The 25,432-nt window shown below is 43.2% G+C and overlaps 1 protein-coding gene across 1 annotated transcript; it reads right to left on the minus strand.

Annotated features, from left to right (window-relative positions):
- Positions 1-70: 70 nt before the first annotated feature.
- ankrd10b (ankyrin repeat domain 10b) lies at positions 71-13,641 on the minus strand. Its single transcript, XM_076014662.1, has 6 exons — positions 13,193-13,641; positions 12,248-12,400; positions 11,231-11,322; positions 3,144-3,409; positions 2,649-2,738; positions 71-651 (listed from the first exon to the last, which is right to left on the minus strand). The coding sequence occupies exons 1-6, from the start codon at positions 13,388-13,390 to the stop codon at positions 431-433; spliced, it is 1,020 nt and encodes a 339-aa protein (XP_075870777.1). The 5' UTR covers positions 13,391-13,641; the 3' UTR covers positions 71-430.
- Between the last annotated feature and the right edge of the window lie 11,791 nt (positions 13,642-25,432).

A 25,432-nucleotide genomic window follows, 5' to 3' on the forward strand; every position in this document is an offset into this window, starting at 1 on the left:
GGGTCATATTGTTGCGAGTGCATGGTTATTGGAAAGGACATACGATATAACACCACTGAGGAGGCAGTCATAATGAATGAGAAAATGTTTATTTAATTACACGGGACACGTGTGGAATGTTTTAACATAATAAAGAGGATAAACCTCCCTTGTTCATGACAGAAATTAAGCATTGTCAGCGAGACAGCATATCACAAGGCTATTTACAGCTTGAGGAACCTAAATACTCACTGCTTTAAACGAAACAGAAAACAAACAAGGATATATCATATTGAAACTGACTCAAGGGCCCCGTCTTTTTCTCTTGACAAAAAAAATAAATAAAAAAAACCAGGACAGCTTACTGGCTTTAAGGCAAAAACAACGCTTTCTTCTTGGTTACTGCTGAGATTTGTGTGAGAAAAGGTGAAATCTCAGTATGGTTCTTGGTTTAGGAGCCGTGGTAAAGTAACATGGTGCTGTAGAAGGCGTCGTCGTACAGCTGCTCGGCTCTCACACACTTCTGGTGCTCCACCTGGCTGCCAGCAGTGTTGTTGTTATCGGTCGAGTCGCCATGGATGCGCTGGCAAAAGAGGACTTCTCCAACAGGATCACACCCAAATGGAAGTGGTGCTCGGTCGCGACCATTTATGGCAAAATCTTCACCCGTCACTGGAAATGAACAAAATAATTATTTGAAAGTATGTGTTTTGACTTGCTGAATTTAACACCAGAAAGGCTGTTCAAGTGGTTTTGTTTTACACAATTACTGAGGAGAGTTAGATTAGCTGAGTGGTAAAAAGTAAAATAAAAAAGCAGCTTTAATGTCACTGTATTTCAACACACTCGTTACTTAAGAGTGTGATCATTACATTGCAAAATGTGTGCTTTAGCCTTGCGAAATCCCGCAAGTTTGACCCCGAGACGTGTTTTGACCGGATTATGTTGTGACCTGTGATCGTAACAGGTTAGTGTTTGACACACTGGCCTCGTCTTGCCTAAATAGGGCATTTAGCTTTTAGCTGTTTCTTAACTAGCACAGACCATGGTGGCACTGCATGGAACTGGAATGTCGCGTGTGTATGTACAAGGTTCGGTAGAAATATAATAATTCTTATTTTAGAATAAGAACTATAACAAATGAACCAGGAAATCAAAACCAAAGACAAGCACATTTAAAAAATGTCAGAACATTTAATGACGTCAAACAATCAGGTACAAAGCTAAACCAGCTGGGAAACAGACACCAGACGTTTCAACCCAACTACACACAACAACCTTCTAGCATGTAAATCAAAACAAATATGGCCAGCAACTTAAAATAGTCTATAAAAAAAGTACACTGAAGAAACTTTTTCGCTTATCACAATCTAAAAAAGTTGAAAGGTCATGGCATAAAGATCCACAATTGGACAACGCTCAAAATGTAAGGCTTTTTGCAAATCTATGCAAACATTCTTGAGCAGTACGTAAGTCAGGAAGTGAGTCTAATTGGACAATTAGCAATATTCAAATCAGAATGGGAATTATTAGCTAACAAAGATGTGCAAGCCCTGTGAGTCTCCTTAACGAAAACTGCGAACACAGTAAACATTCACCACCGTACTCAGGAATTAAGTGTGCAAACAGTCAAAATGAAAGCAACACGGGGAACAGAAACATGAACAATGACTTTCCAAACCAATGAATCATTGGAATCTTACACATGACGTCTACAAACCACAAGAAAAAGCTGCACAAAGAATCACTTCTAGTTAATGAGCTACATGTGCGATGGGATATGCTTTGGCATATGGTCATCGTTAAACATCGGTGACTCGTGCTTACTTTTGCATGAATGTTGGAATACATTTTTAATGTTTGAATATAAAGTGGCCTGGCTTGTCTAAATGTACTAATGTTTAGAAGCAGAAGGCTAATAGTAATATTTCATTTCATATGAACAATGCAATGGTGTTTGCAATTTTCCCACTATGCAACAATGTCTAAATTCAGAAGAAAAATCATCTCTTTTTTTTTCTCTACTCGGCCACATTCCACATCAATACTGGTGGCCTCCCCAGTATGTGGTGTTCAAGCAGAATATACTGTATAACCAGCTTGGGTGTTTTCGTATAATTGTGCAAAACAAACCTCATCTGCCTTCAATTTCAAACATTAAGAAAATGTACAATTAAAAAACAATCAGCTATATGACTGGTTAACAAATCTCATTATCTTCATTCATTCAAATATAACTCAGTACTTGGATAGGTAGAAAATACCATGTATACACACTGCTAACACCTTCCAAATGTACAGTAGCTTAATGCTAGAGCAAAACAATCTTTTTTTGTGTATATATATATATATATATATATATATATATATATATATATATATATATATATATATATATACATATCATGAGGGCGGGAAACAAAAAGCCAATAAAAAAAAAGAAAAAGAAAAAACAAGACAGACTGCACATATGGCCCACTACAGGTACGCATACGAGTTGGTGCAGCGACAGGGCGTCTGCATGGACGCCACAGTGATGACTTCCTGCTCTTTCGATGCAGAGTTTGACTTTTGCTGCGGACCCTGGCCCACATCACACTCATCCATGGGACCGGGCCCCTGCGCTGAAGCAAACCCATTCAGCCCAAAAGCAAAGGGTCCCAGCCCACCTGAGGTTACGGCTGACGCCAGCTCCATGTTCATGCTGTCCATCGGAGCGTCTCTGGCACCATCTAGTGGCCCGTTCCCGTTCAGCAACCCTAATGGCGGGTCAAACGAGAGGAAATGGGAGATGTGAAGGCGGTAAGATACGGACTGTGGTGTATGCAGTTGTCTCTAGATTTCTACAATTTTAAAGACTTATTTTTTTAAAGATGTTTTACACTAATCAAGGGGGGGGGAAAAAAGCATCCTTTGCCGACTTTGTTCAGAATGGAGAAATGCACTTTTGCACAGGTAGGAAAGGTTAAAACTCACTTATTTTAGTTTTTAATTATTTAGTTATGTTAATAACTTGTATATATGTTTTATTTATTTTTAATTCTTCTCTTTGTACTGTAGATGCTGTTGTACTATGCAAATTTCCCCACTGTGGGACAAATAAAGGCATTCTTCTTCTCTTCTTCTGGGAAAAAAAAAAGGCATTGCAACCTGCATCCACCTACCATTGTGTCTGGCCTTCTTCACCGGATTTTCTTCCATGCAATCGAAGGACCTCTTTCTGTTGGGCACGCTGCTCAAGAAGCTGCGGCCCTGTATGTTGGGGTGAGCGTGCCCCCCGTTCTGGCTCACGCCGTTCAGGAAAGCCCCGTTGCGGGACTGAGACATGTTTTGCTGGAAGTTCTGCGTATTGGAGAGAATCTCAGCGCACTCCCGGAATCCCTGGGCGTGGGCCAGGTCTGCAGCCGTCAGCCCACTGGCATTCCTCACACTGCACAACACAAGGACGAGTGTTAGGCAGGCTCGCTGTACGTTGCCGTCACACATACACGCACGCACGCACACACACAGACAGACGTACGACGAATAACACACAGCCAAACGCGCACGCACTCGCTCGCTCACGCACGCGCAAACGTACAGACTCTTAAAGCAAGCACTCGCACACATGGACAGACACACAGATGTACAGAAACATCCTGCGCTGCTCTACTCTCGTCTCTCACATCTTCTTCGTCATCCTCATGGAAGATGACGACTGATCCTTGGGGATCATTTTGGGTCTTCCAACTGAGCTCAAATCTGGACTGCTTTCCAAATGGTTAGAAAGGCACGTCTGCTGCAGTAGGACGCGATTAAGGCCGCCGAGAGCGCGTGAAAGGTTGAGCCGGACGCAAGGATTCTTGTGCGCCGGGAGGGCAAAAGTGGATAAAAATCTTCTGGGGATTATCCCAAGGGAACTCGGCTGGTTTGCAAGACGGCAGAAGTGCGACATCAAGGAGCATTTTGCGCCGGCTCGCCGAGGCGTCTTCTCCAAAATGACAGACGTTTGAGTGGCATCAAGAAAAGACTGAAGGGAACGGAGCGATGGAAACGGGAACAAGCGGAACAATCCATTCGTGAGAAGCTTAAGATCCAGATGTTTATCTTCAACAAGAGCTGTTTTTCCCAGCAGAGCTCAGCAACCCGATGAAACTCAAGCGATAAAATGACCACGAGGGGAAAAGAGAATAAGAACAGCCTGGGACGTCCAAGTTTCTTCTCGTCTTCTTTTGGTTTCAAGGCAGAGGGTCCAAGCGCGGCCATGAAGTAGATGAGGTCCAGCAAACCTAAATGTGGCCGTGACGTCACGTCGTCGTCAGCTGCGTTAATCACGTCCTACCGCGGCAGCAGTTTCTACGGTTTCGCAAGTGAAATAATGAATGAGCAAACAGCGCTGTGGCACATTTTCAAACACAAACGTGGCTCAGAAGTGTGGAAGCAATTTCACTGGGAGATACAAGCCGTGGCAGAGAAACGCTTTAATGACCGCATTGATTACAGTTTACGAGTGAAAAAAAAACATCAACAACAACAACCCCACCACTAATTTTGGGTTGAGGGAAACAGCAATTACCCGGTAAATTAAATGCCTTGAAACTGTCAATTTTCTGTCTTTCCCAGTTGAATTAGGATGCATGTCAAGCACAAAGCAAACGGGGCCTTAGAGGCCGTTAATGAGATTTTCCTGCCTGACACTGAGGCAATTACAAAACAACGCCGGCCCTGTTCTGGATAAATGTCGCACCGCTATAGAACGGCTCGTCAGGGGCAAAACAGTCACGGTCTTTGTCTGAGAACTGACGCTGTGGCCAGCTACAAAGAAAACTTAGAGGACATCATCCACGTTGCATAACAAGTGGTGTGCTTCAAGGCCGCTCTCCTTTGTTCGTACGGTGGCACACTGAGTTTGCGCGAGTTCGAGTTCAATTAGAAGACAGGCTGTTGTATAATTATTATGTTTAGAACCAGTGATACCGACTTCCACACCTCGAAGCGGAATTTTAAGACACACAGCTGGTGGTTGGTCATTCATTGTGTTTGGAAATTGTCTCGTCTCTGCATCTTTTTCTCTAGACAGGTGAGCAATGAGTAAACATTTCAAGGGCTAATGCACATTAAAAACATATTTAATTTAGAATTGGAAAAAAAAAATGAAATAAAAAAAGAAATCACACAATAAACTTGTTGCACATTACCAACCCCCTTTAGAATTAACGCTTCCAGAGAATTAGACAAAGAAATGGCACGTCTGCGTAGAACCAATTTGTGTGAAGGTAGATAGGCTGGTCTCACTCTATCAAATAGCAATGATAATGACACATAATGATAATTAGTGAGTTAACTTTAAAACTGTATTATCATCATTAGCAAAGTGTTTTTTATTTTTTAACAAGAAAACAAGGACGTCACAATGACCTTGACAGCCACTGATTGTCAATCAAATAATACTAGAATAATGGTAATAATGAATCATATTTCATCTTTTCAGCCATACTTGGATGACTTATCATCCACTTAATGCTGTATAGAAACCAAATTTTGATGTTCTTTTGAAATGAGGTACAGTCATTTATGTTTGCAACCTCCAGTATGAAAATCAAATTATGAACCAAGAAGGTGCTCAATTTCCCAGATCCGACTTCAATTACACTTTATACTACTTATCAACTACTTAGATCTTCTTTTATTCCACCGTTATTTTAGGGCTGAATTTTTATGATGCAATTAATTGCAGATAATTAAAAACATTAGCGTTTAGACAATGCACACCGTGTCCCCCTTTAGAAAATAACCCTATTTTTGTTTCCCCTTTATCACCCGATTGTCACAAAGTTAATGTTTGCTCAAAATTCCCTGAAGACGACATTACTTCAGTGAGACCCGCCATCTACTACAACTACTCCAAATGAATGGGTAACCAGGGGCACTAGCCGGGCCAATTTCAATAGGGGAGATTTGTAAAGGAAGCGTTAATTCTCTGTAAATGCCTGGTATGCTTTGCTTTTCTCTCCTAAGCACACAATATGCATCTTCTCTAACTATCGTCTAACCTTCCAGAGGCAGCCTAGGATCATGCTACATGTTGACATGGGACTCACGTGATTAAAACCTGTCCACTTAAAGGGCTCCTACTAGTTAGTTCACATAATCAGAAACATGTCATAAAAATAATGGTAAAAAAAAACAAACAAACAAAAAAAAAGACTAGATAGAGGAACAATTATGTATAATAAGCAAAGCATGCAGGTCTAAAGAACTTCAAAATTTGATTCATATAAAAACCTAGCATTAAAACCAATCACCGCAAGAAATACCTCAACAGTTTGCCAGTGTGTAGATAGGAAGCGATAGTGAGAACACTCAATGCCACAACAGTGCGGCTATCCCAGGGAACGGGGCAGACTCAGCAGTGTCTATTCTCCCCCTTTCTAGGATTACTTGAAAAAACCAAGTCATTTCCAATTCAACGGCTGCAAAACATTAAGACGTAACGATTCTGGTTCTGTTAACAGTATATGGAAAACTTTTTTTTCTGTCACTTATTGTCACTTTCATAAAGGAAAAGGTGACATAAAAGATTAGATGTAGAGAAACAAGACTATATGATATTGTATAGGGTTAATACTGTGACATACAAAGTAAAAAAAAACATTTCTGTGTGAGATAAAAATACTTGGCACAGTGAAATGACAGTGAATAAATAACCATTGCAACAGGATGACGGTTAGCATTATACAGTTCAGTACATGGTGCTAGTAGCTGCGCTAGGCCTCTGTCTGTCTCTGCCTGCTCTCATCACTGGCAGCCTCTAAACAACACCCTCCTGCTGGATGCTAGTGAATCTTTGAGGCTCATGACAAATGTTTAACGTCTATAAGGAGAATTGAAAACTACATTTGACTGGGAAAATTGTCAAGAAAAAGTTTTTATAGTATTATATAATAAAGGTTTAGGTCTAATAATCGAGGCAATTTTGGACCTACATGCTATTCAACATGAGCATTAACATTTAAAGGATCTACTTTAAATACATGAGAATTTAAAAAAAAATATATATATATAAAAATTTTTTGTCCTAGTTAATCAAATACTAGTGTTTACACATAATGTCAGTAACATTATGGCAGTGCAAGTATTTGGGTCACTAGCAGGATTAACCAGAGAAAGGACAGTTAGTATTGTACTAGTAGTGAGCAGTAGGATTTATTTCACCGATTCAGAAAATAGGACAGGATCAACCAACATCCAACTTGTGGTACCACATCTTCCTCACGATTGGCTGGTTTAGCATTTAAAGAACCTTTGAACTCTTTAATTTACATTTTGGGTGATAATGGATCCATATAGTTAATAAACTTGGACATAAACGAATGAAAACTTCATTAAAAAGAGTGCTGATTCAGTATAATAGATGAATATCCAAACAACTGAAGTTTTTAATGATAATTTGAATATTACTTTTTAAATTATGATTATGTATTGACTGGTTGTGTCACTATTTCAGATGATTTGGGATTATTTTTTTTCATTTTAAACAAGTTGCACTTTAAGACATCGGAGCTTCTAGAAATGATAAAAACAACAAAACCAGTAAATCCATGTTGGCAGTTAATACAGTTAATAATAAAATAAAAAGCTGTGACTGTACTAATGTACAGTGTACTAGACTTTTGTTTGAGACAACTTTTTGGGGTTTTTAGAACTGTTTGCATCAGTTCTTTCAATATAAAATATTGACAATAGTTGCAATTTTCAATGCTACTATATATTTCAATACTACAATGACACTATATTACGTCATAAAAGTATGACTGTTAGATTATTTTTCTGGATTGAGTTTTTTGATGCATAATTTATATAATATTTAAAAATAAAGACAAAATGCAAAATTTATGCCAATTGTGACACGCTATAATAACATAACAATAAAGCAAAAAACAATGATATAGCATGAAGAATTTTAAGTTAGTCCAATTATTATTATTTAGTTATTTTTTTTTTTTTAACCATTTTTAATGTTATATATGAAAATAAATATATATTTGGGTCTGACAACCAGTGTTTGGCTCTTTTACTTCGCTGCATCCTATCATTATTATTTACATTAAAATTCTGTTTCAAGTTTGTGATAAGTTATTTTTATCATGAGCCTCATAACTACCTAGATACAGTTAAATTCCCTTCCTGTTGTGTCCCCTTTAAATCTCAGTAAGAGTGATAGGAAAACAAAATGATAATACAAACTAAACTGAATACAATATATCTGTGATCTGCAGTGTAAAAAAAAAACAATCACACATCATTTTCATCATAAACATTCGTCATGGGCTGATAGCCAAATGCACATGATAGGACCTCAACAGAGTTTAGGCATCAGTTAAAAGATGTCTCGACTTCATTTTGCTGCAACAGTTGAAACAACCAGGGAGTTTTGCTTGCTAGACATGAAGAACCGTTAAAATACAGCAGAGAAAAATCACACCAAGATGCAACATTTAAAGAAGCAAGTTTGAAAGCCTGAAAGGTTGAATAAATGTCTATGGACAGAATGAAAGGTCCTTTTCCATACACATTTATTCTAGTTAGGAACAAGCATTTAGAGCGTTAACTATTACAATAATCTGTTAAATCGTATTTCTGTATCGATCCAATCCTTCACAAAAGCCGGTGAAAAAGGCTCGAGTTTGAGCAAAAATGCCTTTAAGAGAAATGTGGGTCACGGCAGAGGAGGAGCAGGCGTCACGTGACCAGCAAGCGAGGTCAGCATGCGAACCGTCTGGAGTTATTTTTAGCTCAAGAAAGAGACAAACTGAGCATTTTTGCTTTGCAAGTGTTTCGAGGAGCAGCACCAGCGCTGGAAAGTTGGAAGGAGAGGGATAACTTGATACCCGACGACATAATGGAACGCAGAGTGTAATTCACTCCGACAGCAAGTGCTTCAGCAGTTGCAGAGCAGAAAGAAAGAAGAAGAAAGTGTGTGCAGGCGGTAGGACGGCAAAACTGATTCATGAGGTCTAAATGTTCACTGTGTTTGAGCAGCAACTGACCTACGTTGGTGAGAACATTGCTTTCCAACATGTTTTCTAATACAGCATCCGACACCTACAGGTCAACATGCCAATGGCAAAACTGTGCAAACAGTTGTAAAGGCCTACATAACATACAACACTGACCAAATGTTGTTGTTGTTTTTTTTGTATTTGAGCAGAGTACGTTAGAATTTCCTGCACAAAAAAGATGTGGTGGTGGGAAACTGCTTCCAGCAGACAGATTTACTCCCAGAGCCCTGAAACTGTCGGACATGAGTAGTTGCGCAGCGCAAGAGCTTCCAATCTCGGCTGTTTGTTTCATCTCAATGGCATTTGGGCTTTGAGCCACTGCTAGCGCGAGCTAAGCTAATATTAGGCTCCCTGCTACACTCGCCAGTTTTGCCAACCGCTTGCTGATGTTTTTTTTACGGAATTAGAAGTTGGGACGATCATTCCTCAGACTGTGCAACAAACTCCCTGGTTGCTTTACGTCACCGGACATCGACCACGTCGGAGGGAAAAGCAATGTGCGTTGTTGCAAACAATAAATCGACCGTGACCTGCGTGAAATGAAAACTGACAAATTGAGATTTACATGTGAGAGTCTAAATGTTCAAACATCATTTTTGCACACTTGCTTAAATTATTTACAAACGCTGACTAGAGTCTCTGTTCCAATCAAATATAATAACCAGATTAAATGCTGTTAGGAGGCAAATAAAGTGCAACATCTTTGGTTTCTTCAGGCCCTAAAGGCAAAAACCAAAAGAGTCTCGCCAACAGCTGAATCTTTTATCTTACAAGAATGAGTTCTTAACCTAACAGGAAAGATTGGTTGTGTCTGTCACAACAATGCCACATTTCAGCTGCGCTGGCAACATAATGCACAGCAATTACAACTGGAAACAAAGCAACTGCCAAGTAAAAGAAGGTGCGGCTGAGAGCCGTGGTTCCAAATTGACTGCTAAAGGCATTAGATGGGTTTGGTCTCCCTCGTAAAAGTGAAACATCAAGCGACTCATCATCCAGCCAATGAATTTTTATGGAGCCAATAATTCTTGATGAGTAACTCAGTCAGTTAAACTAAGAAAATGAACTAGAAAGAAAGTCGTGTGCACTCTGTGGGAAAAAAAAAAAAGTGTAACTGTCACTTGCCCTGACGTGAACGAGGACGTCTTATTGTTTGCAGCAAAAGCAAATCCTTTTTCACAAGGCCTACTTCACAATCAAGAGGTGATGTGCATTTGGCTATCAGGTTAAACTGTTTATCTGTAAGACACTTACCAAAACAAATGTTAACAAAGAAAAACACACTCTAGACTTAACAGAGATCATGCAGTATGGCCTATGAGGCTAAGAACAGTCTATATACTTTCACATTAAGTTGCCCTCAGGTGTGCGTCGTGATTACACAGGATTTGTGAAGTAATGTGTTTAAAACACAAGAGTACTGTAGGGAAAAAGTTGAACAATTTTTTTTTTTGGTCGGACATGTCGTGGTATAATTATCAAAGTAAATGTTTGTCTAGCACGCGCCATGTTTGGTTTGGTCTTTACTCTTAACGGTTAAGAATGACAACTCTATGGTTTTATTTATTGCACACAGAGAGCAACTTAATGATAATTGTTGCAACGATAAACAACAATTCCAAGGATATAAGAAGTGTCACATTTTCAAGGGAGCACCACCAATTTGTTGTGTGACTAGTTAAGAATGGGCATGATGGTCAATAAGACGACTAAATGAGTCAATTGTAGCACGCTTCAGCAAATGGAATTTTCAAATGAAGCAAAAATGACTTAAAGGTAAATTATTTGCCCATAACGTCAGAATAACTACAAAGTAATTATTTCTCAAAAAGGAGCAGGTTAAGAAAGACTCCATCAACAAGTAATTTCAATGCCTTAAGAATAATAACAATTTAGCACAACAAGGCACTGGTTTTAAAGAAATCTGATTCCTTAAAGGCGCTATGTGCACATACTGTGAACTACTAAATAAATAATCAACTAAAAAAATTGATCAGATTACTAGATTTTCATTTAAACAATGCTCTCAAAATGACAAACGGTCAAGTTAAAGTACTGAACTACATTAAAAAAAATAAAAAATAAAAAATAAATATAATACCGCCACTAATCTGCCTTCAGTTTGGTGGTGACCCCTTGCAAAGGTGCATCAGAGATGTTGGATAGTTGAGAGGAAAAGAGATGGAAAGAGGTCTGATCACAGGACTTACTCAGCTTTTGCTCCCTGAATCAAGAGAGCACTGATGCATTCCAGACTGCCTGCACGAGCAGCCTTGTGGATGGGCGTCTCGCCCACATAGTCCTGAGGAAATGACACAAGGCCGCTGTTACAGACACAAAGGCACGCTGGCGTAGACGAAGAGCAACACATGCAGATTCATGTCTGCGGGCTGCTGGCTCCACTCTGCTGCCCAAAACTTCACGGCCACCCGCGCCTTTTTTTTTTACAGGCACACATGAGCAAGAGTGCAGATGAGAGGCGGCGGCTATAAACACGAGTAAATCCCGCCCCTAACCTCAGCTTGGTGTGAGGCATGCTTTAAAATACAGACTTTTATTTGCTCCCAGACACCAACCATTAAAAAAAAAAAAGAATCACAGACACAGGGCACGCCTGATTTTTTTTTAATGGGCCGTGCATATATATGCTGAGCACATTCTGCCCTCGGTGATACGTCTCACGATGACGGCAGCACATTATATAATTGTGACCCACTAATCTGATTTGGCTCAGTGGCGCAGCAGAGCGTAAAATAAAGCACCAGTGCAGGGGCTTCCATCAAGTGCATAAGACCTGTCCAGCTAATCCACTGAAATGAATGTCATAGAAAAGCAGAACATAGACTTTAGCCGTGGCTAACGTTTGACTTGCACCTGGCGGGCAGTAGGGTCTTGACCCCCATGCCTCCTTGATGGGATCAGCCTGACTTTAGCTTCTTACAGCGCTCTTCCATTTTCCATTCATTCTCCCAGTCGGTTTATTCAAACTCGTTGTGCTAAACAATCCCTTTAAGAGGCTGCAGTTTCCCATGAAGGTTGGTTTACATTCTTTCAGAAAGATCCCGTCTATTTTGCAACAACACAAAGTATGTTTCCAAGTCAAATTGCTGTAAACACACTCATCCATGCGGACGCACACGCAAGAGCAGAACGGCCGAGTAAACATCGCTGTGCGCTGCCAGCCGCGGCGGGAGGGGGGCTGGGGGGTGGGGGGGTTGAGGTCGTACCTGTCTGTTGATATCTGCACCTGCTTGGACTAGCCACAGCAGGCATTCGGGGTGGCCCCCGAACGCAGCAATGTGGGTTGGGGTCTGTGCAAACCTCGAGGTCACGGCGTTCACATCACAGCCAATCTGGACCAGCCGCATCACACACTCCAGCTGTGTCGAGGCAAGACAAACCAACACAAAGATATTCAGTGTACAGTGACTCACAAACGCACACCGCCAAGAAATCCCCGGGCAGGTATGCACAGGTTGGGTACAGTAGTCTGGTAGGTGCAAGAAAAATGCAAGTCTATTGTTGACGAGCCCCCCAGGGCTCCACCGAGCCTTAATTACTCTCAAGTAGGCAAGCGTCCACTTAATTTTGAGCCTTTAACAACGACTCTCGGCAGTAAGGGTTTAAACTAAGTTAGAACGCTGCTGCGCATGCTCGGTTTGAAGAGGTAAACGCAGTTTTTTTTTGGGGGGGGGGGGGAGAGACAAAACGGATGATTGGCATATATCACGAACGGGTTTGTGGGATATCTTGGAACCGCTGTCAAGTTTATCGAGAAGTTAAAACTGTGGTGTGCAAGGATCGCAAGACTTTACACGTCGATGTGAGAAGAAAAAACGAGTTCATATCGCAAGCCGGCGCCAAAACGTCCACGTTAATATCTTTCGTGTCGTTCTTTAATGGGAAGCGTTTCGCGCTGGCAGTAATATTTGGTGTACAAGTTCCGGTTTCAAACGCAAATATAATTGGCTGTCTCGAGGTGGGGGGTGTTTAATTAGCAACCTCGCAGTTAACAATGGCAGCTGTAAGGCAAAGCGTCAGCAAATGGCCGAGGCGGCGCTAATGTCTGACTGCGTTTGGAGCTCATTCTGGATACCGTTTCATTAGCGAGAGCGCGGGGGAAGAAACGGTCCCTTCTAACAAACAAAAACAATGGGACCGTGTATCGTTACCTTTCCAAAATGGGCTCCCCAGTGTATGGGAGTCCAGCCGTAGAAGGTGTCCTCCACCGTGAGGTCAGCTGGGTTCGAGGTTCGCTGTAGGAGCGAGCACAAGGCATCGACGTCTCCATCCCTGCACGCCCGGTGGAGCGGGAAGCGGCTGGTTAGGACCTCCTCGCTCGAAAAGCCCGACTCCACTCCGACCGACATGGTAGCGAGCAGAGTGAAAATGGCGCCAGGCTACTTTGAGAAAGGCGGCGAAAACGAAGGAAAAGCGTTAGGACGTAAACTGTCGACGGTCTTGCCTGCAAACCTGGACACATACGCCACCCCGTCTGCCGCTGCTCCCCTTTTCTTTCTGCCTGACAACACAAAGTGGCGCACACACGCCGGAGTAAAAACTTGAGAAGCGCCGCAGTGGGCTGTAAAATCTGGGGTGGAGTTGCCGTTCCACGCGTTGTTCGATCGACCTGGATTCGTCGTCAGTAGCCTCGCGTACTATTCTTACTGCCATCTGCTGGAGTAAAATTTGAACTGCATGTATTTCACCCTGATTCACCTTATCCGAACCGAGCCGCGGCCAGCTACGGAATCACTGGAGTGCATTTTGTTTTAAATTTATATGGTATGAACTACATGTCTAAATACACCAAAGATTAAAAAAAAAAAAAAAAAATAGAAATACAAAATTAATATAAAGAGGATGCATAAAATAATGAATAAAACACAGAAATATAAGGGTAAATTTAGGGGCTTCTCAACCGAGCAGGTCACAAGCTAGTTCCACGCGTAGCTTCTTAGCTAACAGCTCACAAAACAACCCAATGATGTAATGTTCTGAACCTATATGCACAACAGCATCAGCAAATGTTCACTTTCACCAATGTAATATTGAAAGGCACGTCTCTCATGTCACTCTAGGGAAAATGTCAGTGTTTATATTACAACCCTACATACAGTATTGCGCAAGTGGAAATGTGAACTCGGTTAATAATCATGTTTTAAGTATGTGTCCTGTGTCTGTAAATGACCGCCAGGCGGCCAGAAAACAGTAACAATATGGTTGGTACCAGCAGCCCGTGACCACTAGGGGGAGATCACATTCTGTATGTACTTCTGAAATTATCTACAATGACGCATATATATATATACATATGTATATATATATATATATATATATATATATATATATATATATATATATATATATATATATATATATATATATATATATATATATATACATATATATATATATATATATATATATATATATATACATATATATATATATATACATATCGGTAGGCCTACAAACTCAAAAAAGGGAATGGTCATCACATCTTGTAAACTGCCCCTATAAAATTGTTCCCTACACTCAAGTGGGAGAACAAGAAAAATCATGGGAGAAAATTAAAATTAAAACTTTTTAGTACTACCAGTATGAATTGGGATACTAAAAGAATTGGCGAGGAGGGGCACCTTCTACCCTTCAAATCTCGTCCCATATAGTTTGACACTGACCATAACCACAAGGTGGAGGTATGCAGTAATAAACGAACAGCTACAAGCAAGATTTTACAGCCTTGTGGAAAGACATTGTGAATCTAAGCATTCCTTGAACACGAGAGGGAGATGTCCACCACATGGCAGTCATATGCAAGCCATATCAGTTTATCTACCTGACTGCATGCATATGCGCGTGCATGTGTTGCCATCACTCAGCCATCACTTCCTATGTCAGGGAGTCTGTTGTCATGGTGCACTGGAGACTATCAGCCTCAGCTTCAGGGCTGTGTAATGTTACACAGAGTCTGGTATGCAGGGCATGTTAATGAACCTCGGTGATGTGCGTCACTCCGATAACCGAGCGATGATGTCATGTGCCACTGCAATCAGCCGGCCGTTTCACATGGTGCGAGACCCGCTTCATTTGTCAAATTATTCTCACACTCTCATGAAATCTGGGTAGATGCCAAGTTTTTGCGCTCATTATATGTAGATAACATGAGAAGAAATGTGGTGATTAAGACTCAGGGGGTGTTACCCATGATGCATTGACTACCACAGGGGGGTGATGCTATGCTAGCCTCAAACCACAAGTCAGCTTCAACTGACTTGGTTTAAACCGTATAATACAATGTTTCCTCAATTTCTCATCTCAAAAGCCTAAAACATTTTTATAGCCAGGCATATTAAGATGTGCATACACGTTTTGGGTGTGTAACAGTTCAAATGTGACCTTTTTGACCAGCAGGAATGTCGCCTTTTTGTGCAGCAGTCTCATGGAGTGTTTTATTTTATTCCCCAGCCACTCTGAGCAGGATAGTTAGTAGTCAGAGGAAGAGATAAAAGCTTTGTTTACATGACAGAATTCTGCCGAAAGACGAATCAATCCGGTGTAATGATTAAACCAGCGTTTCAACCGTCAGCATCACCATTTATTTAAGTGGCTGCAGTGTCCCAGATCCAGACAGATCTAAACACGATGTGCGGCATATGTCTGGATGTAACAGTGCACGTTTCAAACTGTACAAAATAAGAATTTCTGTTTCATGCCAAGGAAATGTGTGAAAGTTGTTGTCACAGACATCTGTCACTCTAGATGATGAGCTGAACCTTTTTTTCAAAAAAAAACCATATTTTACTATCCACTGTTTTTTGCGTGGTGGTAGACTGACTGTTTCAGTCTCATTTCATCATCAACACAAAACAGTCAAACACTGACTTTTCAGCCTGCACTCGGTCTGCTACGAATATTAGGGTGAATTCAAAACATCTTGTGAGAGTATTTACTTTGAACTTATCTCTGTGTGTCTTTCTCTGACAAATTGTGTACATTTCACCACCCCAAGTTACAACACCATGTATGAGGTCGCATGACCCCCCCCTTTTGGAGAGTGTTTATAGTGCTCTCCATCTTAATAATAAATAAAATGTTAACTTCATAGTAAGGGTGTCAAGTGGGAACTTGTATTCCTGGTATACACATGACACATGAAAACCAGTTTGCAGAACTGGCCGGACACTTCAGAGGGCTTCGGTGTCTCGCCGTGCACAGGCCCGTCCACGTGCTGAGGGCGGTGCAAGAAGAGGTCCTACAGGTACGTTAGCTTCGGGCTCGTCTACACGATGATGTCAGTGATGATTATTTGCACTTCACACGAGCCAATGCCAATTTGTTGTTCCTAGCCGTGCGGTTTTGATTCGGACGTCCTCTGCGTGCTAATGCGCGACACGAAACGAGGTGGGATACGCGCAATAAGTGCGATGGAAAATGACTTCCCGCGCACAATCGGCGCATTTGTGAAGACAGAGCCGTCATGTGGTTTTGCTTTTGGGCATGCCAGGAAAATTTCTCTAAAAACAGCGACAAAGAGCAAAGGTTCGTTTAGCTTTATTGCATTATCTCTCCCTTCCCTCCCTCTTCTTCTTTTGTGCTCGGTTAAGATCGGGGCCGTTACAGCGCCTCGCTGTTGCGTGCCGTGAGCAAGAGTTTGAGCTGAATCACTGGGAACAACGTTGTGGTTAAATCACATTCAGTTCTGCCCAGTGCCATGTCACCCCCATGAGTCGTCTTTCTCTCCCCTCCTGCGTCACTCCCGTGTGCGTTTATGGGCTCGCTGCCAGCTCAGCGGTCTTAATCCCCGTCCCTGGACTTGATTGCACATCTACACTGGAATGCGCGCAGATAGCTTATCATGCCGTGTCAATACACCGCACGACTTCTATGTGTTTGCTCACATCTGACAGACTGGCGGGATACAACAGAAAGTTGTCAACCTAACCTCAGTCCACTTTGGCCTTTGGTCGCTTTGATGCGAGCGTTTGCTGGAAGGAGTGTCGAGCTCTGCGATTTAATCACCGCAGCCCCGTTTTTCATGTCCTCCCTGTTCTGTACTGTTTGTTTTAAGAGGTTTCTTCATCAGCGGTACTCGGACAGAGGGCTGCTTTTGCTGACGTCTCTGATAAGTCGCCTCTGAGTCAATGCAACGCGGGTGGGATGACGCAAAGGTGTTGGATATCACCTTGATGAGCAAGGGGTTCGGATTGGTGGGTCTCACTTGTCACACAGGACACACAAAGTGATTTTCTTAATGTTTACAATTTTATGGACAGTAAAGGTAAAATAAAAAAAGAAGCAATGCCAGATTGTGCCATGCTGACGGTTGTACTCCTCTTGCCCTTTGTTCTGTTTGTCATTGAGCCGCCACACTTTTACAATCAACACAGGGCTCAGTCTCTCCTTCCCTGAAGAAAAATTTCCTCCCTTTTTCGCTAAACATTTTTTTTTCTGAGAAAGAGTCAAAATACTTTGGTGAAGACTCCCCCTCGGGAGCTGGATTGTGGTTAATTGTTCTCTGAGACTATGAGTAAAGTCTTAAACTTTGAGTTTATCAAGTCATGAGAAGATGCTTTGTTTTCAGTATTTTCCCCTCCCATGTTAATTTACTTTTTTCATCTCTTTCCAATGATTCTCACAGTTAATAGCCATACTGCTACTACTACTATTTACATTGTGCTTTTCAAGTTAAGACTCATTACATAAGAGCTTTGTGGTCGCTAATAGCCCCATGAAAACATCCTGTCGATGTCAACTACATTGTCAGAGCTAAGATCGCCCACCTTTTATTTGTTTAGACACCGGATCACACATGTTTTGCTCTCAAGCAAACATTAATAATCCTGACAACTATATAAACCTCTTGTCTTGTTCATTTCCTCACTTCAACGTCACAGGCAACGTTTATAATGTATGGGCCATCACAGAATTACCGTGCAGAGATAAACTGCCGCGAGCCCTTTCATTTCCCAACTGTTTTCCCTCTTCCTGCCTTTCTTCATCTAGGTCAAAGGTAAACTGCGTCCCCTCAGACGACAGCTTCCTCCGGCTGTTAATCTCTCCGCGGCTGCACACTGACCACCATTGTTCGCTGCAGCCTTGCAGGCAGTTGACGTCCAGAAAGAACAAATTGTGTTTGCTGTGTTAACAGTGGAAAGCGAGCGGTCTTGATAATATCTGAATACTTCTGCTGCAGTGATGTGACAAAAGGTCAAGGTCAGAGGTCAGCCACCTGCCGTTTTCATTCCTATTTCCCACAAAAGCGGTGGAGCATTTCTCACATTTTCCATATCAAATAAGAAAAGTTTGTCAGTCTTAGATGTGGATTTGAAGGGATTTCATGTGAGGCAACTTCCCCACTTGACCCCGTAGAGTTGCTCTCCATGTGCTTAACAAGCACTTTCTACTCTAAATGCCGTGACGCAACTAATTCTGTATAGAACAAAAATCTTCCTGAAGTCTCATGAGTTTTATCATGCATTTGCAGAGGCTCCTTAGACACGTTCTCATGCAGGCAGAACAGTTTTGAGAAATCAGGTCAATTTGTTTGACCTCATTAAACACATCTTGATTTGATTTTCGCACGGGAGTTCATCCCCACAACAGACGCCTCACTGTTCTCATGAGTGCTTAAGACTCTGGCGCACATTCTTGTGCGTCCATTTGCACAGTAGGAGTTTTTCGGTTCTCTTCCTGTACTACTGAAAGGGTCTGAGTTTTTTAATGAGTGAAACATGCTGCAAAGTAGTCACCGCTTTGCATTATCATGTTGGTATATTGGTGATATGAAATCCTTGCATCTCAAATGGTGCAGCCGAAAATGCAAGATAAAGAAGAACATCAGAAAATAGGGATTCATTTAATACAGTAATCCACCTCTACAGGCCATTTTACAGCTCGACCCCAGAGCTCCCTGAACTGTCATTTTTAATTAATCCTTGAACAGCTTCCACCAAATTGGCTTCTCCGGTTCATGCTGTCTCTAAGTGAACTTCCATGCACTTGCACACAAGCTGGCAGGCTTAGGGCCGGTCCGTTTAAACTCATCCAAATTTCATAAAACTCTGTTTACTTTGCTCTGAAAGATTTCATTAATATGAGTGAGGCTGCAGTCGCTTTCTCCCGGCGAACACAGCGCTGGCACCGAGAGTTGACGGAACACGGCTGCAAACAATACATTACGGCTTCACCCCGGAGGGCTGGCTGGGAGTTCTTGCTGAATGGAGAGAGAAAAAGAATCAGGCTGTGATATATAATTAATGCTGCTGCTGGCGCTGCTTTTTCTTAATCTTCACGCAACACACGGTTTAAAAATGCAACTGCCTAATAATACCCGAGACCCTCGTTTCCTTTAGGCGTCTGGAACGTGTCGCTAGCACCATGGTGCGATATTCTCCCCCTCTTTTGTTGTATGCCAGCGAGCGTTAAACGCCGGAGGCAAAATCAATAACGCATTTCCATCGACTGACTCTTCCTCCCTGAGAGAACTTCTGTTTCCGCCCACCGCGGTCGCCGGCGGCCGCCGTGCGCCACGACTGACGTCGGCGTGCGCACTGTGCCATTTGCGGCGGCGTGCGAGAGGCTGTCGCTGTCTGCCGCAGATAGGAAGTGTGCCTCGATTCCGCCATCGCACACATACACACAGAGAGTGTTCAACCTGCTGTGTGCGCGCGAGTGTGTTCTTGACTCTTGCCGCCGCGTCGTTCACACCTCTGCTCACCCTCATTCTCTTCCTTTTAAAAGACTCAAGTGCATGATGGGAGCGCAGCATATGCTCACTGGATTATTAGGCACATCAGGAGCCGCACCTGTGCAGCCATCCAACCCCCACCAGTGCCAGAAACGCTCCGCTCCACCTGTAGCAGGAGGTCATTAGTCACCACGTCCGCTGTGTGACTCCGACACACTGGCGCCCTGCGGGGGGGGGGGGCCGCAAGGCGATCATCAGACCTCCGGCCGGAACGGCGCTCGCGCAGGGTTGCTGGAGGGAGGAGGAGCAGCTTTTGGAGGTGACATCAGTCGGCAGTGACGCCAGCACAGCACCGGCTCCAGGGCGAGGGAGATGATCATCCGCACTTCCTTTCCTGTCTTTTTTTCTCTGTCTTCGCGTCACTCTTCCTTCCTTCCTTCCTCCCTTGCAACGTGATCGTGCACTCTCTTGACTGTTCAAAGAAATAAACACACACACACATACACACAAAAGACCCAAACCAAACACTCAAGCACAAATACACACTGTATTTAAAAACTCAGGGAGCTAATAATCTCTTGTCTGCTATACTGTTTGCGTGGCAATACCAGGGATGAGCAAACTAAGGCCTGGGGGTGCACATGCAGCCCATTAAAGCTTTTTAATAAAGCCCTCCAAACTTAATAAAGAGCTAAATACCGTGGGGCTTTAAAGACACATATTTTGTTGTAATGCTTTTGTTAATTTTCAATAGACATTAAATCACATTTTCTCCTATGAGGTGGGTCACCAAAACACTCCATCCATCTGCTCCTGCTCTGGCCCCTCTGTCCAATTTTAGAACCCATTGTAGCACACCAGTCAAAAAGTTTGCCCACCCCTGGGCTATACTCACAATGCGGGGGAGGCTTTTCTCACTGCCGACTCCCTGGTGTCATGAATTCATGTGCTAACAAGCCACATATACACAACCGCAGAAGTCCAGTGCAAGTACATCTAAGCTCAGCCTTTGAACAAAGTTGCCCGGAACAGTTGTTCCCAGAACTGTTGATGGAAACAGCAGCCTTTATTTATTACGCCACAGAACAGCTGTGGCTTTGCCTCGTGGGGACGCGACTAGACGTCAGAGACGACAACATATTTGCCGGGTTGTCCCGTCTCGCGCGACACCGGGGTCAGCAAAATAAGGAGGAAACACTGACACCAGCCAGACCAGACGTCATTCGGCACCCCCGACCTGGATCAAAAAACAACAAACACCATTTAACGAGCCTGCGGCCGAGCGATCCGGCCGAGCTTCCCGTGCGCTCTCCTGTGTTTTGTACACACGCACGGCTGAAAACCCCGTCCTAATCTTGTTTGAAACATGACATGACACCTGTTATAATCGCCTGGGCGTGTGCTTCAAATGCCAAGGAGGATTATTACACATGCGCATTTCGCGGATTACAGAAGCCTTCTGTATGTTACGTGTGGGAATCTTCCCCGCACCCTCGATCACCTCTGTGGATCTCTTTAATCTCAGCCGTGCGTCTGTGCGTCCACGCAAATACACATATGGCTCCCTGTGGTGTGTTTTTTCCTGAAGCCAGTCTGGCGGACCTTCATAGTATTTTGTGTGTGTGTGTGTGTGTGTGTGTGTGTGTGTGTGTGTGTGTGTGTGTGTGTGTGTGTTGGGAGAGGGGGGTGGGGAGGTGGAAGGGGGGATTAACCGCAGCTGCTGTCTGACGTAAATGCAGCACAAACACTTGCGCGTGTGGTCGCAGCCCCTCTGACGGCTCTAACCAGCCGATGGGTGAGGCGACCTCACTCTGCCTTCCCTTCCTCCTCCTCCCCCCGTCCCACTGCTGCACGCGTCCCCCTAAAGCCTCTGCAGTCGCTTCCAGTCTGTGCCGCCGCTGACACGCGGACTGAGGAGCAGTGACAGACTGTGATCTGCACTGAATAGTGGCATTTAATGGTGCTGCCACTGCGTCAGTACGTCTGTAACAAGGCCAGAGAAAGCAACCAGTCTTACATAAATGTGCATAAATGTATATTTATATGTGTGTGTATGTATGTATGTATGTATGTATGTATGTATGTATGTATGTATGTATGGATGGATGGATGGATGTATATATGTATCGATGGATGTACATATAGATAGACAGACAGATTGATAAATCAATAGATAGATAGATAAATACATACATTTATATTTATATATATGTATGTAGATAGATAGATAGACAGATAGACAGATAGATAGATAGATAGATAGATAGATAGACAGATAGAGAGATAGACAGACAGATAGAGAGATAGACAGACAGACAGATAGATAGATAGATAGATAGATAGATAGATAGATAGATAGATAGATAGATAGATAGATAGATAAGATAGATAGATAGCTATATCACCGGTTCCCTGCATCTCATAAAGTGCTCAGTTTCAGCTAGTTTCAGTTCCTCGCTGCAGCTCTCGTGTATTTGCAAAAGGACGAAATCATGGCACCTGCTATCATGGACACCTGGCTGGGGATGGTAATAAATGGAGTGGGACATCATGGAGCTCACTTTGATGAAAGGAATCTGGCATGACATTAAACCGGTAGCTGCACAATATATTTGGCATGAGCTGTTTTGGGGTTTTTAGCTGGATGTATGAGTTTAAAAAAAGACCAACAAGTTCAGATTTGCACGGAAACAAATGTCGGATGATACTCCCTTGTTCTGATGTTGTAATGTTAAATCACCTGTGCAATCACTCGACATGTGCATCACACTGGCTTCAGTCATTGCACTAAGTGGACACCCATCTCATCGCATTCTTTCTATCACTGCAGTTTTAATCCAGCACAATTATCAGCGGATTTCACAGCAACAGTCTCCCTGAATGCAAACGCGAGTCCATTATGAAATGGACCACGCAATGACCCCCTTTTGGTGACCTCACCCCTTTGTCTCAGCCTTGAAACCGAACCAGCGCCCTTGCACTCGGGTCAGCGGTTGTGCCACTTTATAATTAAGTCACCCAATGAATGCAAACCACACTGCAGCTGACTCATGTCACCAGAAACCAAACACGCCTTGCAGCACAATAACCCTCCTTTATGTGTCTGCAAACACAATGAACCCGAGGCAGGGCGGCTTTTGAACTGCGGAACGGTGTGCACGTTGCGTTTCCTTGTCAGAAAGCGTCAGAACACACAAGGGGAGGAAATTATGATAGATTTCCTCCACCTCACAAAACAGACCATCACTTTTATTGATTAGCCCGTGAATAACTAGGATGATGAATTTCAGCGGTACACAGTGTGCCCGAGCCAGTCCTGAGCTTTTCTTTCTTTGTGTGTGTGTGTGTGTGTGCATCATTCTGTACACTCACACTTGTGCTGCACATTTTTTGCACCTCTCTGCTCGCCTGTGAAGCCGGGGGACTGAGCCGGAGGCGGAAAAAAATGACGCGGGCGCACACACACACACACACAAAGACGCAACGCTGGCAGTGCAATTTTGATTAGTGCGCGATGATCTCAATGGAAGGGCTCTGGTAAGCTAAGGGGATTGTAAATGTGCTCCCGAGACTTTGACGCAGGCTGCTGACATCATTACACACATAGCTCCTTTTGACCAGGCAGTCTGCTCGCCACTCGCCTGTCGGAGAGGAGGAGGAGGCAGAGGTAGTGGAGGAGGAGGAGGAGAAAATAGTCACAGCGAGTCCCTTTCGAATGAGAGGGGGCTTAAAGTGAAGGCAGGGAAATTAATTACACCGTAGAGACAGAATTAAAACAAATGCATGGCCCTTTTGAAAAGAGCAGATTATATAGAGGACGGAATTCACGGCTAATTTATGAAATAGCCGGTCATTGAGAAGCCCACGTCCCGACCTAACCTGTAATCAGGGTATTTATGCTGCGGCTCCTGAAGGGAAATCATCCCACCACCTCCTTCGTACCTTCAGAACATCATTAAGGCTGCAGAGATGTCAGCGTGCGCCTTCTGCTAATTATACACCTGCCGCGTGTCTCGCGGTGACGATAATAATTTGACTCACAGGGTGGGAGGAGCAGATATCATAAATAAAGTGAGAGCGGGGAACTTTGGCACGGAGCTGAATGTATCGCACATTATCGGGCCAGAGGAAAATGCCACTCGCGCTCGTTTTCGAGAGGCTCTTTCGCCGCCGAGCAGCTCTGCGTCGGTGACTCTCCTACGTTGAGAGCGGGTGGCAGACGGCACAAAAACAGAGCGAAGAAAGGGAAGAAAAAAAAAGAACAGTAGCGATTTTTTTCAAACAAAGGAGGTCTCTGTGTCGAAATTAATCTTGGGGCTAATCATCAAAGTGAGCGGTGGGTGGCCTCGTGTCGGCCAGAGGGCGGAGGTCAAGCTGGACGGAGAACAGAGGCAGAGCTGTGTCTGCTTTGCTTTTTATCTGGCTGGCCGCCCTGGCAACGACGCGGAAACACAGAAACAGCGGGTGGCGAGCAGTTGATAGAGGAGTAATGAGGCACCGGCAAAAGATTTTAATGTCATGGTGTTTATATAACGCAGCAGCCGGCAGGCGAAAGAAACACCGCAGACTTTTACAGGTGGTAGCGGTGCAGGAGGTTTCCAGGAATGAAAACAATTGTGGAATTAAACCTGGTTGCCCCCCACCCCCATCCCCCCGCAACCCCCAGGCCCCTCCAGTGTAATAAACTCTCAAAGCGTCGCGCAAATATAAAGCAAATGAATTTGTTTGTTGTCACGTGTGCGGTTTAATCCTCCACTTGAGGGGGAATATCACTGCGCAGGATGAAAGACAATTAAAGGACCCCGCGGTCCTGTGGCTCCTCGGCTCGCTGAAATACGACAGCCAACACAGTGTGACACTGTCTGGCACCGGAGGAAGAACAAAAAATGTGTTCCGCGCAACTGGCTGTAGTTTGCTGATGGTTGGAGATAAGAAGGGAGGCGAACAGGATGTTCTGTAACAGGGGGATTTGCGCTTTGTAAGTAAATGCATCAAAGTTTGTCCAGCCAATTAAAAACTCACGGTTTGTGTCGGCCTGCGGTGCATTATTAATGACTGACTGCCAGTGAGTACTGCGCACGGCTGGATGCGTTACAGTGCTGGTGCACAACTCTGGCCCGTGGGCCAAATTTGGCCCACTGTGCAGTTATATTTGGCCCGCGAGGTATTAAACAGCACATGTACCGCTAATACTACACATCCCAGAATGCTCTGCTGGCATTTTGGCACGTCAATCAGGACAGGACGTTATTATGACTTAATTGGTTTATTGTTGTTATTTTATTTTGAAATTCAAAGAGAAATTGATGTTAAAATTGATTTTCATTCCCTTTTGATTTGTTTTGATGAGTTGTTTTTTTTTTATGTGAAATTCGACTTTTGCACATGTGTAATATTAAGTCATTTTTTGTATAGTATTAAGCTTTGCTTGTTCCATTTTTAGGTTGAAGCAAAACTTGTATGGGTCCACATCAAAAGGTTCACTGTTACACTGTATCTGGAGGAAGATGTTTTCAATAAATATCAACGTTCAAAATTTCTTCCCTCGGTGTATTTGATTTCGACACCCCTGCACTACAGTCTGTCGGCGGTTCATCAAACGGGAAGCGAAGAGGTCAGAAAGGAGTGGCTTGGTTTGCGCCACCTGCACTTTCGTCAGGAAACATCCTCCAAATCATGACGGGTTGACCTTTTGACACCAGCTCTAGGTTTCCTTTTT

The sequence above is a fragment of the Nelusetta ayraudi genome, unplaced genomic scaffold, assembly GCF_046127955.1.
Source record: "Nelusetta ayraudi isolate G7.1 ecotype Tasmania unplaced genomic scaffold, CSIRO-AGI_Nayr_v1 ptg000169l, whole genome shotgun sequence".
NCBI classification, from domain to species: domain Eukaryota; kingdom Metazoa; phylum Chordata; class Actinopteri; order Tetraodontiformes; family Monacanthidae; genus Nelusetta; species Nelusetta ayraudi.